Here is a 19759-nt window from a genome sequence, read left to right on the forward strand (position 1 = left end):
GGAACAAATAGTAGCACAATCTCCCTCTTCAATCATTGAAACAATCACTTTTCATGTACTGGGGCTACTTGGGGCCTCCACTCAAGCAGATTTCGAGAGGCTGCTTACATCAACTGGGTGACAGTTCTAGAGGTCGTCCTTCTTGCCTCATATCTGAAGGCAATATGGTATGCTCTAGCTAGCGTGCTTGGTTGCTTCTCAAGCAGTTTCTGTACCATATCGGCATTACCCAAAGCATTGGTGAAGATTTCGACCCCCATGGAATCCTGTTCTTCTTCAGAGTTATCCGCATACACTAAACTCCCTGCCTACTGGGTTTTGCTTCTCCTGCGGTATAATCAGTGGGTTGGTTAAGGCTGGAAGCAGTGGTGTGGGCGGCCGGGCCGTTAAGGGACAAGATGCGGGAGGGAGGTTTGTAACCCCATGTGCAGCTAAGCTTAGTTCCATACTACTGACAAAGGTGTTAGTGCTGCTAAAAATGGCATGTCCCCTATTCGCCTGCTCCCCGATGTCTGCATATGCTGCATAATCGCTCCGAATAGTCTTCGTACTTTACTGCTGTGTGACTTCCCAGGCACCGCGCTAGCCACTGCCATGATGCTACTTAGCTTAGTCTAAAGCGCTACCCTTACTCCTCTTTTTACACAAATGGATCCCGGACAAGCCCTCAGTGTTGCCTTCCCGACTTTGTTGCGCCTTCATATTGTGGTTTAGGAGACACAGGTCCACCTCTGGCTCGCTCTGCTCAGTAACAAGCAGGTCCAGTAAAGCAATTCGGTCAGGAACAAGAGTTTTCATTCTGCCTACTCTTATTCCAACAGCTGACAGAACCAAAAACTACACGCCAGTCAAACAGCACTGTCTTTTTTTCCTTCTTTCTCCCGCGCTAGCACCCGCATGCCCCCAGGCCCAGAATGCCATTTTATTTAATGCAACAGGATCATCCCATAACAAAGGTCACCAGATCTCAGATCTCATAAAAGCTTGTAAACACCTTTGATTCCTGAGATGCCTAGTATGCAAGTGTTGTTTTGGTGCACTAATCACTACATATTATCTATTTATTATTTGAATACTGTTAGTCTTTCTACTGAGTAATTCCAATCATTCTAATGTAGATGTCTCACATGGCTAATAAAACATCTCGAATGTTGAATCTATTTTGAATGACCATTTTTCCCATGACATGTCTTTTCCTGAACCTACAGCACTCATTTTAACCATGCAGGTTGGGGGATGAATTAGTCTTTCTCAACCGTGTCCTGTGGGACCCCTAGACAGTCTATGTTAATTGCTACCTAGCAGCTCCCTGACAGACAGTCCTATTGGGAACTAGGAGGGAGCAAAAACATGGACTGTCTGAGGGTCCCCAAGGATCAGTTTGAGAAACACTGGTGTGCAGATTACAAACTTCATTAAGCCATGCAAAAACTCTGAAACAGGGCACTGTTGGCTAACTTCTACCCACATGTCTCCATGTCAACAGTAGATGTCACTATTGTGTGATGAGAGGGAAGAGACCCAGCTGTCTAACCCACCTGACAGAATGTTTGTCAGATCTGTGGGCTGCACGCTTTCTCACCGCATATTATTAATGGGGACCAGCAGGGATCAAACACAAGATCCCTACTGAATTATATGCCTCTCTTTGAACTTTGTTTCAAGGAGGAGGCCCCTTCACAGTTGTGTCAAAAATGTAGTTTTGAAGTAATTGTTCTTCTGAATCCTGAAATACTGATTTTTTTTAAAAAGTTTTTTTTAGTACATTACATAACTGAATTAGAATTGTGTATTTAGCTGATGAGATGTTGTATCTGAGAGTGTTGCATGACTATATGAGTTATATTCATAATGGAATGTGTGCTTTATTAATCCCAGCCCAAGCATCTGCAAATATTTTGACAAAACTATTTTTAAACAGAACTGTATGGTGAATTAGAGAGTTAACTTTTATGATAATCATGAATCCAACAAGCCCAAAATCAAAGAATCCAGTCCTTGTATTATATCCAACAGAGCTTGCACATCCAGTAAATGTAGGTGAATGTCTGAGTCCTGATTATGCTGCAACATCTATAATGAAAATGCTAATGAATGTGCTTCTCAGTGGTGCTACAGTGGAAGTGGATCTAATCAAGCTTCTCGCTCTTAGGTATTCATTGCATAGGCAGAAGAACTGGCTCTTTGACACAAAACAAAGCATTTCCCATGTTTACACCTGAATTGTTTAATTTATTCGACAGCCAAAAACACGTATTAGATTGAAAATCTTGTTAGCTCTGACTGGGAGAAATGATGCGACATATTGATATGATATATTAACATTATTAGATTATAAATATTTTATTATTGGGGTACGACTGTCCATAAACATGGAAACAGGAAATATTGCTTCACACTTTGAAGGTTTTGAACTTTCATCCTCTAGGTTATAAAACCCTTGTCATTTATAGCTATTCCACTTATTCTCAGTTGATATTGATTTTCTCATTCCCTTAGCCTATTATGGTATATAATAACATTCACTGAGAAATGAATATAAAGGTAGAAAACAGTCATTAGTGATAATTTTAAATTGTCATTGCTATTGCCTCTGTTACAGAGAAGACTGGGGAAATTGTAAATAAGGGCAGCCTGTTGTCAGGTCAAGCATGTTTCTTTTTTCCATTGTAAATCAAGTGCAGTCATACTGTCACGTGACTTTCTCTGCAAGCATAAGTGTCAGTGTTTTTCATTGGCCAACTCCTTTGAAAAAGCATCAGTCTCCAAGGTGACAGAAAGAGAATGACTCCACTTATTTTCTCTTTCTTATTTCCTAATAATCCTGGCTCAGTCCTTGGCTGCATCAGCTCAGAGGAACAATCTGCTCTCTCTATTGCTCCTTCATTCACCTTAGACCCTGTTTAGATTCTGTTGTGTTTTTGCTTACACATGAAGTTTTATTGTTTACTTTTTTTGTATTAGCAATCTCGTACGTGTGTTGAGGGTTGGACTGTTCTGGAAGACAGCAATGAGTGATTGGAAACGGTAAGCCTTGTTTGTTATGGGTAGCTGTTTGCAGTTTCAGATAGAATGGCATGATATTATTCACCAGAAATTAGATCATCTGTGAGAGTTTAGTAATATTTATGAAAGTGTAATTGCTGAAATTGTGACAACCCTTGTCCTGTAAAATGATGCAGCACTGAGAGCAAATGTACTGTGCTCATTCTTAGGCCCTTGGTGTTCATTATTAATTTTTTTTATTTTCAAACCAGTTATTGAAATATCACTCCACATTCAACATAGAATAACCTTGGTCTCTATTGTCAAGACAGATATTTACACAGTCTGGACAGGGCCAGGGAGAGAGTTGCCACAAATTACTGATTCCAGTGTGAAGGCAAAAACAGTATGAGGACATGTTTTTGTGTCACATGAAGAGGCCTGCTGCTCTGTGTGTGATGCTTGCACACAGAAAATGTAAAATAAATAAATAAATATTAGCTTTGGAATGTTGAAGGAAATAGAGAGCACTATTGCGGAAATAAAAAAAATTAAAAAGCCTCTAGGGAATACAGAAACATGAGTAGACAAGATCCTTTGTTATAATACTAAGATGAAATTGAGTAGAACATACTTCTCAACAGAATGAGAAATAGATGAAAAAAACATTATGTTTGCACTTGAAAATTCCACGCTCAGAACAAAGCCCTCCTTTGTGTTGTAACTCATTTTGTGCTGTATATGGTGCTTGCTGAAAAAAACAGATACTTTTCCACTCCTGTTTGTTTTTTTGTGGTGATGGAGGCATGTGAAAGGTGAGTACACAATAGGAGGTCTAACAGTACCATCGCACTGAGGCCAGAACCATGGAATGAGTTGTTACTTTTTCTGTGAAAGAGGTCATAAACAGAGGGCTTTTTGACCACAGAGCACACGCGCTGCTGCTTTCAGACGTGTGGGACGAACCTTTGAAACCAGCCTGTTGAGCTGCCTGCTGGCATGACACAGGCCTGGGAACAAAAGCGCAGTGAGAGTCAAAGCTCCCATAATGGTAGGGGGAGTTTTAATTAACATAATCTTAAGATATTTCAAAGTTATACTGACCTGCATGGCTTTTTGAGTAAGATATCAGATAAACATCAAGTATGCATGTTCAGAAGTATGGGTTAAAGCATCCACAGCATACCTGTTTCCTAGACAACAAAAATAGCTGTTCAGCACATAAGCATAAGACTAGTAAAATAAACCCCTTCTAACAACATCTGATTTTGCATTTGATAAGGAAATTGTCAGAGTCAGAGAAATCGGCTGACAATGTAGCAGTCTTTTGTTCTCAGTTTCAGTCCTGAGCCTATTTAAAAGAAACAAAAGAGATCAGAATTTGTTAATGACAATGACATATTCTCCAGTAATTCAAAGTAAATTCTTTTACTATTATGTACAGTATTGCAGTACAAATATATTTAGGTATGTGCGTATTATATATTATTTGCATGGTTCATCCCAGCCATCCATTTTCTGAAACTGCTTGTCCTATTCAGGGTCACAGGGGGTTCAGAGCATATCCCAGAGGCCACGGTCCAAAGGTAGAGAACAACCCAGCATGGGGTGCCAGCATTTGCATGGTTGATTAATATTATTTATAAATGAATACCTATTGCAAATCGGAAAAGGTTCCTTGACAATTTACAGAGTACAATACAACTGGGTAAATTACACAGAACTGGTTAATGTAGGACAAGAGGAGGAAGGTGAAGCCCATTCAGCAACACATGCTGGAATTCTGAGTAAAATTATGCTTCATGATGGCAAAGCTAACAATTAATAATTGGGAAAGACCTTGTAAATCTTGACCCTGTGATATTTCTGCTTCCTTCAGATCAGTGGCATTTCCACAGAAATCTCTGTTCCCCTGTCACAATCATAGGGGGATGGTGTAAGAAGATCTCAGGGGTTCTTCCTCTTTCTGCCTGGCTTTTCTTAACCCTTTCAGTACACAAGCTCTGCTAATGTCCCAAGGCACCAGCCTGAGGTTTAGCTGAAAAGGACAGATGTTCCTCTTTGCAGTCTGGGATTGAACACATGTCCTAAAATGTTAACCACGCAAATCCATGTAGAAGATACACAAATAAATGTTTTACATTCCCACTACCATAAAGCTAAAACTTAAAAATGACTGGAGGAATGAAGGTTCATGGTAAATGGACAATGACACATATATTATTGGTTCTTGTTCCTCATTTGAAGGCTATCAGAGTATACTAAACAAAAGATTACAACTAATGATAACTGCCTGCCTTAAGATCACTGGGTGCTTCAGAATACTGCTGATTAAGAAAAGTCACTCCATTATTGTTTGCGCCCAAAACAGAATACTGTGGATGCTACAGGGATTTTTTGAGTATAGGTGCTTGTGACCACAGACAAGAGAGTGAGAGTAAGACGGGAAACCACCTCCTATCCCGAGAAGGGGAGGTCCAAGGCTACTCAGCAGAAGGGAGCAGTACAGAGCGTGTGAGAGAAAGTGAAGCAGCCGAGAGGTAGAGTAGCAGAACCATTCAAAGCCCAGCTAATCAGGTTCTCCTTGGTAAACCCGGTGAGATGCATTTCAGATGACCACCTCACTCCCCTTGTTATTCCTATTAGCAGACCAGTTTCTCAGTTTACCATCATTTCTACCCATCTGCTCTGATTTTTTTTGTCCTTGTTTTTTTCCCAAGAATACTTTTCTGGACCTCAACATTTGAGTGGAGAATGAGATAGTGGGAACACGGGTTTCAGCTACTGGGGGTAAGTAAGATGATTATTGAGACAGTCAAACTGAGCTGCATATACATTGAATTAAGGTGTTTCTGCTTAGTGTGCTGCATTTGGGATTTACACTGTCAGGAGTTCACTGTTTGGGGCTGAACACACCTTGCATCGTGCGCTTTCATTATGTCAGACCCTCAGGGTGACATAATGAAGAGATTTTTTATGTATACTGTTTTTGTTTTGTTAGGGCAATAGTCCAACATGACATGCTTAAATAAACCAATTGAAGTTCAATTTAAGTGATGAAGGATGAATTAACATGTGACCTCATTGTATTGGTATTCCATAGAATCAATTATGTGTAAAAGTACACAGAACTACCACTAACTTGCACTGTTTATATTCCCTAACGCCTTATCTACTGGGTTTTTATTTTTAGCACAATACTCAATATTTCATTCACATCTGTGTTGGTCATGTGGTTAGAGGACAGATACATATATGAGTGTGTATGACTTTCAGGTTTACTTATTCATTTTATTTCTACAGTATGATGTTTATTTATGTGTTTATGAGAATCCTTTGCTCTGGTACTGCTCAAACAAATGTCATAAACCTGCAGAATCATTTGGAAAACAGACCTGTTTTCCAGATGCACACTTGAAGTCAAAGGTGCCTGGACATTTATTAGACAACATAATGATTTGATTCTTTTAATAAAAACATGCTAAAATGCTTTTAATGTAAAGCATCACACCTCTTCCATGATTTTCAAGGAGCATTAAGAGTTAATAACAAGAAAAACAGCAACAATATCATTGTTAATAAGAGGAATTATGCAACACAAGTATCACTGGTAATGAATCTGTAAAAACCAAGTAGACATTTCTTTAAAAGTTTCTTTCATGACTTACAGTACTTATAAACAGTCATAGATATTGTGATGTATTCAACAATTCGGCCTCATCTCTTGATCTGTGGTCTTTCCATCCATCCATCCATCCATCCATTTTCCAAACCGCTTATCCTATTGGGTCGCGGGGGGTCCGGAGCCTATCCCGGAATCAATGGGCACGAGGCAGGGAACAACCCAGGATGGGGGGCCAGCCCATCGCAGGGCACACTCACACACCATTCACTCACACATGCACACCTACGGGCAATTCAGCGACACCAATTAGCCTCAGCATGTTTTTGGACTGTGGGGGGAAACCGGAGTACCCGGAGGAAACCCCACGACGACACGGGGAGAACATGCAAACTCCGCACACATGTGACCCAGGCGGAGACTCGAACCCGGGTCCCAGAGGTGTGAGGCGACAGTGCTAACCACTGCACCACCATGCCGCCCCTGTGGTCTTTCCATGAAAGGAAAAAGTCTGGTGTGATGAGTTCTTGCAGTAACTATTCAGGTAATAAATTCACAAATGTTTTTCCAGCTCATGACAACCTTCAAAGCAGATCCTATCTGCACAGAATGACTTGAGAAATCTCCTGTCCTGATATCATGGAAATCTAACTCCACAGAACAGGTCTCGCAGAACTAACAGCCTGGGCTTTGTCATGCAGTGCCTCATTATCTAAGGGAAAATTCACTGAGTAGAGCAGAGATGCTTCCTGAGATGTTCTTAAGAGGTTTTCCTGCACTTAATTCTTGTCCTCTCGACTGATTGTACCAGAAGCTGGGCCGCTCTTTGTGCTGCTGGCAGGGACGAGAAACTACAAAAACCTTTTCCTTTGCATCTGATGCATAGAAACAGGAAGTGTAATGTAAATTTCTGTTGTGATACAACCATTATGTTAAATGGATGGACTGAACAACCAGGATCACATTGTTTGGAAACATAGCCACAGAGGTAGGGTCCTATGGCAGTCACCCACTGCTCTCTCTATAAAAACCTCCAGAACAAACGTCCTTCAGTTGTGTTTACTAGAAACAGTCTATTTTGCTAAACATGTTGATTTGCTAAACAAACACAAGCCCACCGTTTCAATCTTCACTTTGTTACCAAACAACTAGATGTTTGATTTTTGCGTACATAAATACATAAAATAATTGCGTACATAACAATAAAATAACTTTTTTAAGCTAAGTCATTTTAAATACTTTAAATAATACTTTTACATTGGAAAAAATGAAAAAGCTTATATAAGTTGGTCTTGGAGAAACTACTCTTCTTTTTTATTTATGTTCCTGTGATTGTAGTTTGGTGTCTTGTACTGCAGTAGTGGTTCAGGCATGTTTTTTTCCTGTGTTTGCGAACAGCTGCATACCCCTGCACGGAGCGCATCAGGTGAAACAGATGTAACCATTGTGAGTGGAAGACAGACGTCTCACTGCTGGGTGCTAAGATGACTGTTTTATAACTGTACGCAGGTCAGCAGCAGGAAGTGCACAAGAGACATATGAGTTATTAAGATATTAATGCATTTTATATGATCTACTCAGGGATCTCAAAGTAGAATGCCATTTAGCAACCCTAGCACATGTGGAGGCAGGATTTCCTAGTTATAAAAACTAAATTTATTTTATTTTTCTCAGCTAAAATTCATATGTCATTTACAATATATCCGGTGTTACAGCGCTGGAACTTCTACTGCCCTATTTGCTATGGTACAATTGCATGTTTTACGTCTGGCCTGATACTGATTTTGAATAATCATCACTGATTACTCATTACCAGTCAGGATTCAGGTCCCTACTCTGGTGCTTACATTGGCCGGTTAGTGTTATTGTAACCTTAGCTGGCCAGTTATTGTAATCATTGTGTTGGACGGATTGAAGAAGCTGCACTGTTTCCACAAAGTAGCACTGAAGGAGCCTTTTGTTCCCTGGTGCTGTATCGCCTTACATCTGTCACAGTGGTGCTTTTATTTCTCACTCTGAAAGTTTAGCCCATTGTGGTGGTGGATGCAAGCATCACAGAATTTTCATTCGAGAGGTTTGATTTCAGTCTCACTAGGCAGGAATTCACTTAGTGATGTAATTACTTCAATAACAGGCTAAACCGAGAAAAGGATATCTATTATCAGACCCATAAAAACACAATATGTCTTAAAGATTTTTCTTTTGCTTTCAATAGTAGAAGTACAGTAGAAGGAAACTGAAGTACTTTACAGAAATCTGCCTGACATAGGAGAAAGATGCACACTCCACAGGAAGTGGGATATAAACCCCCAACCCCAGAGGAATGAGACAACAGTGCTGCCCATCTGTCCTATTTTTAACCCAGTTTTGATTTGGAAAGTGTGTATCAAATGTCTTCTGTTCTCTCCCTTATCTAGAGTATGGGTAGGGTTATACTACTGTATGAAGACCATTCACACCTCCTAGGCAGACACAGGTGCAGAGTAAGGGCAGGTTACTGCAATGAGTTTTTACTAGATAATCACAATATTCCTTAGAAAGATTATATATAAGAATTCTGAAATACAAAGAGATCAATTAGTGTGCCTAAGTAATCATTCTACATTATAATTCTGATGAGGACTATTGTGCAGATAAGCGCTTTTGTTAAAGTACTATGTGTCAAATGTTTCTCATTTTGTGAGCAAACCCTGAGGTGATACCGTTTGGGTGGAGCAAGATTCCAGTTGTGATTCACATTTGGCTCAGAATTTAAATATCTAGTGGATGAGCACGCGGGAATGTGAGAGTGCAGTTAGGAAAATGGTTTCTCTGCCACACCTTTCACCCCCCAATCAGACTGAGCAGGATTGGTTGCGTCCTCTGCTTCTGACAGCCTTGTTTCACAGGATGGGCAAGTTGTTCGGGATGGATTCTTTTGGTCTATTACAACTGCCGGATCTCTACCCAGTGACTCTTTCCTGCATATATCAACAGGAACTCGCCGTCCTCGACAAGGCAGTGTTTGTACATTCAAAACAAAATGGATTTACTTTGCAAAAGAAATGTGAGTATCTTTTAAAAGGCTTGGGTGACTGGATATTCTGCAGTTTGCAGGCCATATCTAATTTTCAAAATGAAGGAAAAGCTCCTTAATACATTTTACCTCTTGCTTTAGTTTGTACTTCTTAATCTAGTGAAAAGCAACTAACAGAGAATGTTGATACTTAATTGGAATATCCCTGCAGTAAATGACTTGTATGGACATTTAGGAGATTTTAGGGACACTCTGTCTTGTAGCACTACTGCTGTCAGTACCTAGTTGGTGATACTAGAAAGGTTTAGATGCTCCTAATGCAATATTGAAGCGATTGGATAGTTCTGATCTTTTCACAATTGAATGGAATTGTATGCACCTGTGATTATAGTTTTGATCTTCCAAGTAAGTATTGATTGTTTTTTGAAAGTCTCTGGTGTTGTTTTACAAGCTTCAACTGGATGAATGTATTTGGTGTGTATTGTAGTTTACGGATTAAAACTTAACTCAGCAGAGGCAACAGATATTTTTGAGCAAGACATCATTAACTGGAATTACAAGAGTCCTTTGATAAAGCCAGCCAGGCATCTAGGAAACACAATGAAGTGTGCGGTATTATATGGCTTATGGTGCATGGCAGGAAAAACAAACTGTATCTTGTTTGATAGAAAAAGTGTGCTTGCATATTTCCTGCAAAATAGAAAAAAAAATATTTCTGAGCTGGACCGTGTAATATGAATATTAAAAATGTGAGCCTTAATGTGACATTTATGTTTACTTGCGGGGGCGGCATGGTGGTGCAGTGGTTAGCACTGTTGTCTCACACCTCTGGGACCAGGGTTTGAGTCTCCGCCTGGATCACATGTGTGTGGAATTTGCATGTTCTCCCCATGTCATCGTGGGGTTTCCTCCGGGTACACCGGTTTTCCCCCACTGTTCAAAAACATGCTGAGGCTAATTGGACTTGCTAAATTGCCCGTAGGACTGCATGTGACAGTGAATGGTGTGTGAGTGTGCCCTGCGATGGGCTGGCCCCCCATCCTGGGTTGTTCCCTGCCTTGTGCCCATTGCTTCCGGGATAGGCTCCGACCCAGTAGGATAAGCGGTTTGGAAAATGGATGGATGGATGTTTACTTGCTATAGGAATGGTTTTGAATAATATTAATGCAACTTTTACATTTTGCTATACTCTCAATAGACACTGCTACAGTAGAAAGGGGCTTGGAAGAGAGAGGGTGCTCTTTTTGAAGGTATTGGTGTCATGCTGCCGTGATCGTGGGCGAAGCTGTAGAGTGTCGATGGAGCTGAAGGTGTGGGTAGATGGGGTGTTGCGGGTGCTGTGTGGCCTTTCTGAGGAGACCTCCTGTCAGGATGTAGTCATCACCCTCGCCAAAGCCATGGGTAAGCCCAACTTTTTGCTTTCTGCTGGTATTCTGTTTTTCAGTTTAAGATCTCTTCTCTGTGTACCTGTATCACAGAAAGTATTAGCTATTAAACAAGGTGTATCTCGTCCAGGACTGAAAATTCATTCCTGTTCCTTAGATCAACACCGAATCTGATGGATTCACCATTATACTAACCATTGCTTTTTCTGCTCACATAAGGTCAGACTGGTCGTTATGTTCTGATCCAGAGGCTGAGGGACTATGAAAGGCAGCTTCTGGCCAATGAGAAACTGCTGGACTCCATGACAAAGCTAGGTCAGCAAGCCAGTGACATCCAGTTCTTCTTGCGTCGCATTGGTCCCATTAATCAGGACAGAACAGTTTCGGATAAAGGAATTACCAGCCCCAAACTACATGTGTTAGAACCTCACAAACACAAGGAACCCAGACGGTCTCACACATTCAACCTGGGTCACTCTAGCTCACTCAAAAAGAAGCCCAAGCATTTGAAAAGGTCAGCTTTCACACCTCCTCCTTGCTCGTCTGTCACGGTGTCCAAGGATGAGCTATTCCAGCAAGTTCTGCAGCAGCAAGCAAGGCTGCATGACCTGGAGGTCCATCTGAATGTAATGGAGCAGGAGATGCTTGTCTGGGAACAGATGACTGCTTCTGACTATGAACTACCAGAGACAAAGCTAGAGGCAAAACTGGAGCAAAAGCTATGCACAGAGGAAGATCAGGAACTTGCCTTGAACCACAAGCTGAGGAAACTGCATCAAATGTTGGACAGTTACGATACCAGCCTGCAGGACCTCACAGCCCACACTGGGCATCTTGAGAAGGAGATCGAGCTGGAGAACATCAGACGTCAGTCCTTCGTAGCACTGTCAAACCTGGAGGAGTCATTGGGGTCTGTTAAGGTGGAGCTAAAGAGTGAGCAGAAGCATGGAGAGGAGCTGGAGTCTTCTCTTACAGAGCTTGAAAAAGTACTTGGGAGCACAGAGGCTCTGCTGCAGGTAAGCAGCTAATTCACAAAAAGGGCTGCATACCTCTCATGAGACTCTTCAGAAGAGAAACTGCATGGCTGCATGGCAGTACTCTGTAAATTCATTGGATACATACTTTTAATGTTTCATTTAAAAATCTTCTATAAATAAATATACATACTGTGTTTAGGAAGGTGTGGCATAGTGCTGTCTCACACTGCTGGGACCAGGGTTTGAGTCTCCACCCTGGTTCCACCTATATGGAGATGTATGCATGTTCTCCCTGTGTTGTCATAGAGTTTCCTCTGGGCTTTCTGGTTTCCATCCACAATACAAAAACTGGATAAAGTTAGTGGAGTTGCCAAATGGTGTGTGTGCCCTGTTATGAGTTGGTTCCCCATCCTGCATCATTCTCTGCCTTGTGATTGTAGCTTCTAAGAGAGGTTCTGGACCCCCACGATCCTGAACAGGACCAGTGGCTATAGAAAATGGATGGACAGATGTATTTAGGGGTGGCACAGTGGCATAGCTGGGGGCACAATTGCCTCACATCCTTAGAGTTGTGGTTAGAATCCCATCTCATGTGCATGTATGTGTGTATGTGTGTGTGTGGGGTGATGGGGGTGGGGGAGTTTTATGTACATATTACAGTATATTGTGGGAACCAAATGTCCTCACAATGTGATAAAAACCTGTTATTTTGAACTTGTGGGGACATCTTCCTGGTTCCCAGAAGGGGAAAATCTGTGACTGCAATCAAAAAAATTAAAAACATCAAAAGTGTTACAGTTTGTTTGGTTACTTATAGTTAAGGGTTATGGCTGGGTAGGGGTTAAGGTTGTCATTGTGAGGATTAGATTTATGCCCAAAGAAATGATTGGACAGTCCCCACAAAGATCTAAGAACAGAATTTGTGTGTGTGTGCATGTTCTCTCTCTCTGTTGCACAAGTTTCCTCAAAATAGTCAAATTTCTAAGAAGTTACGTAAGTTGGTGTTTCTAAATTGCTCACAGTATGTGTTTATAAATGTGTGTGATTGTGTATATAAAGATCAATAAGAAAGTCCACAGTAGATTTTTTTGCCTTCTTTCGTTTAAACTGGTTTAACTGGTTTATGAAAATTATATCGGGGCGGCATGGTGGTGCAGTGGTTAGCACTGTTGCCTCACACCTCTGGGTCCCGGGTTCGAGTCTCCGCCTGGGTCACATGTGTGCGGAGTTTGCATGTTCTCCCCATGTCGTCGTGGGGTTTCCTCCGGGTACTCCGGTTTCCCCCCACAGTCCAAAAACATGCTGAGGCTAATTGGACTTGCTAAATTGCCCATAGGAATGCATGTAAGAGTGAATGGTGTGTGAGTGTGCCCTGCGATGGGCTGGCCCCCCATCCTGGGTTGTTCCCTGCCTCGTGCCCATTGCTTCCGGGATAGGCTCCGGACGCCCTGCAACCCAGTAGGATAAGCGGTTTGGAAAATGGATGGATGGATGAAAATTATATCTTAAAATATATCTTAAAGGATATATTATATCCTTTAAAATGTATATCAGGTGTGACCGGTTGCATCTTGACAAACAGAATTCAAGAAGAACATATAAAATCAGAAAAAAATATACATGCTTATTAGAATCCAACCCCCCCCCCCCCAAAAAAAAAAAAAAAAGAAAAGAATAGAAAGAATCTGCAGGCATCATTGTGGGTGTACTTTCCTGCTATGCTATTTTTATATCTGTGGCATTCAATATTGAACAGACAATAAAAAATGTACAACAAGCCTTAAGTTAGCATATTCTCAGACTTCGGGCAGATAATCACATTTAAAGATGGCATTGTACAATAAGAGAATGCGTTTCACTTACTGTCGATGCATTCAATGTATTTACCATTGGCTAGGCCTGTTTGATTTGCCTGATTTGTTGGATAATATGTATGTAGTACCAATATGGGGGCTTATAAAGATATATTCTGTGGATACTGACACACACACACGCACACACTCACAGTCAACGTTTCCAGGATCACGTCTGCTCAGTGTAGCTGAGACATAGTAAAACTACAGAGCAGAGAAACCATAAATGTAATGTAAAAATGATAAGTGTAAGAGTACAGCATATTATGATAAGTGAATATCTCTCTTCTAGTTATCACATCACTGCTAATCATCTTCAAGAAAGTTAATTTGATTCCCCCCCCCAAAACTAATAATTCTGAGTAGGACTGGGCATCGTTCAACTGTTTTTGATAACAGTCGATATCGGTTCCTGAACAATACTTTTTTTCGATAAAAATATGTCTTGAAATCAATATCAACGACGACAAGAATACATTAAACAATACTAATCTTTTATTTGAACAAGTCGTTTTGTTAGTAATTGGTTAGTTAATGGGGGATCGGTCGCGATCATAACAGGACATTGCCTTTATTTATATTAATATCCCCAGTTTAATTGAAGAACTCCACTCCGTATGCCTGTGTCTGTGTCTCTGTCTTCTTCCATGTATGACCCGCTGCCTTACTTCTGGTTGCCTGGCAATTGGAAGGAGAGTCGGCACCGGCTTATCATCACTTCTTTGCTCCCCAGTTGTGTTTCAACTCTTATGACTTAGACTGTGTGACTTAGCACTTAGCCATCTCTTCCATTTGACTCTCCCTGCCAGCCCCAGGAGGTTGGGCTTCCCCTTTGAGTCTGGTGCCTCCCAAGGTTTTTCCTTCTAGGGAGTTTTTCCTTGCCACTGTCACCTATAGCTTACTCACTGGGGGCTTTAGGTTGGGATGCTGTAAAGCACTTTGAGACAATATAATGTTGTGATAACGCGTTATACAAAAATTTATTTGTTGTTTGTTGCTGTAATCAAAAATTGGGGCGCAGCGTGTAGTCATGGTCAATGTGTGACACTTCAGAGCCCTGCATACCGCATTCATTGGGTCTTGCTCTGCCACTCCCACCTTGTCTCCACTCCATATGTGTGCGCATCCATGTAATTACGTGCTTGCAGAAAATTAATTTTATGATTAGCTGGTAGGTGGCTATTAACTCTGTATAAACTTGGGACAGCTATGAACTCGGCGAAGAATTCCACTCCGTATGCCTCCACCTTGTCCATTAATTCTATATAACGGGACACCTTGGTGGCCATTATCCCTCAATTTCAACACAAGGAGTGGCTAGTGAAGCGTGTGAACTGCCTGAAATATGTCTCACGGTCAATTTTTGAGATTTGAGAGGCCTGATTTTATTTATACGACCCACGACATGTTTATAATTCATAGATCTGTCCAGCAGATCGAGCTTCAATTTTCCACAAAATAAGAAATCACGTATCGTTATCGCACTAATACATTTCAGCGACGTTAGAGCTTTACGCAAGTATGCTGCATGCTTATTAGATCATAGGCACTGAGATTTACTGTTCGGGTATTGGAATTTGGCACCGACAGAAAATTAAGTTTTCGATCCTCAGTAGGATTGGAGCATTTCGGTCGGTACCACAAAGGTACCGAAGATCGGTACCCAGTCGTACTTCAGAAACACATAATGAATATTTTACTTTGTTTGTTATCTGTGGTTTTGATTGCACATTTTGAAACAAGAAAGATATAAAATGCAGAAGGAAAATGCAAAATGTATTTTTAACGCCAAAATTCAGTGCATTGTTGGTAACTACTGCCCCCATGTGGCCAAATTGTAAATGCATTCAGGAATAAATAAAATATTGCAATTATTTCTGGTAAAACAGAGCTACCACATTTTTTTTTCCTCATAACATTTTGTCAAAAATCTTGAAGAATTGTATGTCACTCAGTCTTAGGGTATTATGTCAGGGATGACAATTTGCGATAAATTAAGTTTTACAAATTTCTTTGAAACTGAAAGGCTCCTGTACTTGGCTAAAAAGTTCAGTCCCAATTGTGCTTTGGTTTGTTTCTTTGACTGAAAGTCATCCAGCTCTTTCACATTAACATATGCATGATTATATGAGACTGAAAAATCAGCACTGAGCAAGAACTCAGTGGTTAAGTGAAATCCAGGTCCTGTTAATTGAGATGGTAGTTTATATATCCATGTTATAGCTCAAAATGTCCTCCATAACATGGATTATCTGGTCACCCTAACTAAACTGCTATAGAGGTAGAGCCTCCTGTAGTTACAGACCAAAATATTTCAGGCAACTCTTCCCCCCCACCCAGACTAAGACAGAGGAAATGGACAAGCTGAACAAGGAGCTGCGACAATGCAACCTGCAGCAGTTCATCCAGCAGACGGGAACCCACATTCACACAGACCTAGAACATCTGGAGAAAATTGAAAAGATGCATCTCCTCCCTAAAGGATCCTACAATGGTATGCTTAAAATCCAAAGATATCTGAAATGGCCATCTGAAGTGCTTGAATGAGAACAGGCGGACATTGGCATATAGATGCCTATACTATATTTCAGCTGTTATATCCAACCTCAAGGCTCAGCTGGGGGGGATTCTGCTCAGTAATTGGACCCCTGTGGCGGTGCATTACATGTACCTAATATAGATCCACGGACCACTAGAGTCCAGTGGTTGAGAAACCCAGTTCTAGTCAGCACCAGAGATAAACATAAAATGCAACTATTGATTATTACACTTTCTTAAAATCCCACAAATGATAATTTCCTTGATATATTACAATAATGGTAATTCACAGAAACTGAAGCTTGGTATTCTATTAATTTAATTTTCATTGTATAAATGGATAAAATAATGTATTGTATGAACTGTTCAGCTTGTTTCTAATCCAGCTCAACCCCCCCCCCCCCCCCAGACCATATAACATAAAATGTGATGCCCTTTTTATTGCCCTTTGTGTGTCTTACAGGTTCTGGCTCATGTCATGCAGCACTGCCCCCCCAATCTACAGCCAAGCGGCTTCTGGGTCACCCACGGAACCTGCTTGATCCTCTTATTTCTAGCCTCAACCCTGAAGGCGTGTTTGTGTAAAATCCCTCTGACCCAGCAAGGCGCCCCAGCAGCTGAGCTCTGCTTCCCGAAGCCACTTAGCCAGATGTCTCCCGAGCCTCTAACAGCGACACCCCGCATGACTTTGCTTGAAATTAATCCAACCACTTTATCTACTCACCCCAGGACTCTCACTTCCCTCTGCACATGGGTATGTCTTATCTTGTCTATTAGCCCGTTTGCTAATATTCTCTTTTATGTATCTCAAATCTGTTTGGGAAATGGCATAAGAACATAAGAAATTTAATTAAGAAAGATACAAACACGAGGAGTTTAGTTTATCTAATCTAGTTTGTTTGGGGAGAACTCAACTAATAGCTCAGAGTTGTTAAAATCTTATCTAGCTCTGATTTAAGAAACCCAGGGTTTTAGCTTGCACTACTCTAGTAGGAAGACTATTCCATACTCTATCTACATGCTGTGTAAAGAAGTGCTTCTTTAAATTAGTTTTAAAATGTTCTCTAGCTAATTACCACTTGTGGCCACAAGATCTAATATTTAAACTAATATTGAAATAGCCATTTGGCTGAACAGCAAACAGACCTGTTAGAATCTTATATACCTGGATCATGTCCCCCCTTAGTCTCCTTTGCTCGAGGCTAAACAGATTCAGCACAGCTAACCTCTCCTCATATGACATTCCTCTAAGACGAGGAATCATTCTCGTAGCACCTTTTCCAAGGCAGCAATGTCCTTCTTAAAGTATGGTGACCAAACCTGCACACAGTATTCTAGATGGGGTCTTACCAAGTAATTGTATAATCGTAGCATCACTTTCCTTGACTTAAACTCCACGCACCTAGAGATGTAACCCAACATCCTATTAGCCTTTTTTATTGCTTCCCCACACTGGTGAGAGTGGGATATGGAAGCATCAACATACACACCAAGATCCTTCTCGTAATCAGCTACCTTTATTTCAGTGGAACCCATAAAATATCTGTACTTTATATTTCTGCTCCCTGCATGAATTACCTTACATTTATCTATACATACATGTTAAATTTCATCTGCCAGGTATCAGCCCAGTCGCTAATTAAATCCAAATCCCATTGTATCCTCTCCGCTGCTAGATCAGTATCTGCTACACCATCCACCTTGGTGTCATCTGCAAATGTAACCAGTTTACTGCATGTATTGGTGTCAATATCATTAATGTAAATTAGGAACAATAGCGGTCCTAAAATTGAACCCTGCGGTACTCCACTATGAATGCAGGCCCACTGTGAATAACTAAATCTGATGACAGCTGTCCTAATAAATGCATCTGGGCTCCTATAAGCTTTAATCTTCAAACTCCTGGCCCTTGGTGCAACCTACTAGAAGATGTATCAAATATGGCTACCAAAAGACAATCAAAGGAAGCATATCTGCATAATGGTATCATAATTGTGAGAATGGTCTTGCAATATTCAAAGTTTTGAATATTTAAAAATGATTAACAGAACTGTTTAAATTATTTTGTGAACTGTTATGCTGCTTGCAAAATTTGTGAATGCCTTATATTGCTGAAACTGAGTACACACAAAGCAATACAAACATGCATTCCATCTCTCTTTATGCTTCAAACAGTTAAGAAAAGCACTGCAAAAGGAAGTCATTGTGGATGTAAAGAGGAACCCCTATTTGTCCCTTGTTCAATGCATGTGTACTTTGTCTACTAGGATGACAGCTATTTTAATTACTGATTGCACAAAAAGCATGTATTTATTGCAAACTCCTATAAACAGTACATTCAGTGAATTACTACAATAACTAGGTGTGATTACATGTGATTTTATTTTTTTAAAAATGTACAGATTTTTTTTCAATAGACTGTAAACCATTCATCCATCTATCCATCATATCATGCTTATCCTAGGTGACTATAAGTCTATCCCAGGCAGCGCAAGGCAGAAGACCCTGGAATACCCTGAATGTGACAGCAGTCCCTCACACTTTATGAGCTGTGTAAACAATGAGATGGGTGATAAAAAAACCTGTAAAATCTAATGACACCACCAAAAAGTTGGGATGTGCATAAAACTTGTCTACTAGGGGGTGACAATATAGTATGCATTCAGTACTAATAGAATTTTCGTCTAGTATCAGTTAATCTTCTGTAATGATATGATGTTATGGAAGTCAGCCTTTAGAAAACACAGGGACAGACCATTTATTAAGACAAAGTAAAAGGGGCAGGGCAATAGATGAGGTATATTGTTTTAATGCGCAAGGAAACAATCTACGGCTTTGTAATTATTCTGGGAAGAAAGCTTGCTCTACTCCCTTGTTTTAATTAAATTAAAACTTCTGGCCCACCCAGGATTCTTGGGCTGCAGATGACGGTTCAGAGATAGATACAATATAACCTTTATGCTAAGATGTTGGTCCAGCTCCAAGGGTGGATCCTGGTAACCCTATTCTGGGTGGGGTATTCTGGTTTTTATTGGTACCTTAAGTAATTTTTGTACATTTTGCCCCTGTATGACTGTAATTAGAGTTGAGTCTGTATACTTGACCTCAGCTGAGGATGCAACTTGTCAAATTTGTGATTTTCATGAATAAAATATCAAATCACAGCCATGGTTTCATATGTGTCTGGTTTGGGGATGACATCCCAGCTATTTGCAGTAGTTATTTTGGCCTTATCTGACCATGACTTCCAGTACATACTTGGACAGTTCAATGCTAAGTGGGAAATGATGGGGCTATGATGCCCTCTTATGACGCTCCGTTCACATGAATGGTTGAGCTTACCCTTTAGTTATGGACATTGGGTTGTACTACACAAATTGGTA

General features: G+C 40.6%; 1 protein-coding gene across 4 annotated transcripts; it reads left to right on the forward strand.

Annotated features, from left to right (window-relative positions):
- Positions 1 to 2854: 2854 nt before the first annotated feature.
- Positions 2855 to 19540, forward strand: LOC125704304 (ras association domain-containing protein 8-like). Of its 4 annotated transcripts, none has more exons than XM_048969765.1 (6): positions 2855 to 3027; positions 5706 to 5775; positions 10822 to 11024; positions 11228 to 12024; positions 16179 to 16332; positions 16840 to 17245. In XM_048969765.1, the coding sequence occupies exons 3-6, from the start codon at positions 10922 to 10924 to the stop codon at positions 16959 to 16961; spliced, it is 1176 nt and encodes a 391-aa protein (XP_048825722.1). In that variant the 5' UTR covers positions 2855 to 3027; positions 5706 to 5775; positions 10822 to 10921; the 3' UTR covers positions 16962 to 17245. The 4 variants fall into 4 exon arrangements, 3 of the variants coding, with proteins under 3 accessions (XP_048825722.1, XP_048825721.1, XP_048825720.1); XM_048969764.1 differs by lacking the exon at positions 2855 to 3027 and adding an exon at positions 5502 to 5581; XR_007381079.1 differs by lacking the exons at positions 2855 to 3027; positions 5706 to 5775 and adding exons at positions 5798 to 9653; positions 18841 to 19540 and having other exon boundaries at positions 16840 to 17130.
- Positions 19541 to 19759: the final 219 nt, after the last annotated feature.

The sequence above is a fragment of the Brienomyrus brachyistius genome, chromosome 11 (assembly GCF_023856365.1).
Source record: "Brienomyrus brachyistius isolate T26 chromosome 11, BBRACH_0.4, whole genome shotgun sequence".
Classification (NCBI taxonomy): Eukaryota; Metazoa; Chordata; class Actinopteri; order Osteoglossiformes; family Mormyridae; genus Brienomyrus; species Brienomyrus brachyistius.

Coding starts and splice junctions, on each gene's coding strand:
- LOC125704304 (XM_048969765.1), top strand. CDS start 10,922: ATGGAGCTGAAGGTGTGGGTAGATGGGGTGTTGCGGGTGCTGTGTGGC. Junction 11,025..11,227: donor CACCCTCGCCAAAGCCATGG/GTAAGCCCAACT, acceptor TGCTCACATAAG/GTCAGACTGGTCGTTATGTT. Junction 12,025..16,178: donor GCACAGAGGCTCTGCTGCAG/GTAAGCAGCTAA, acceptor CCCCCCACCCAG/ACTAAGACAGAGGAAATGGA.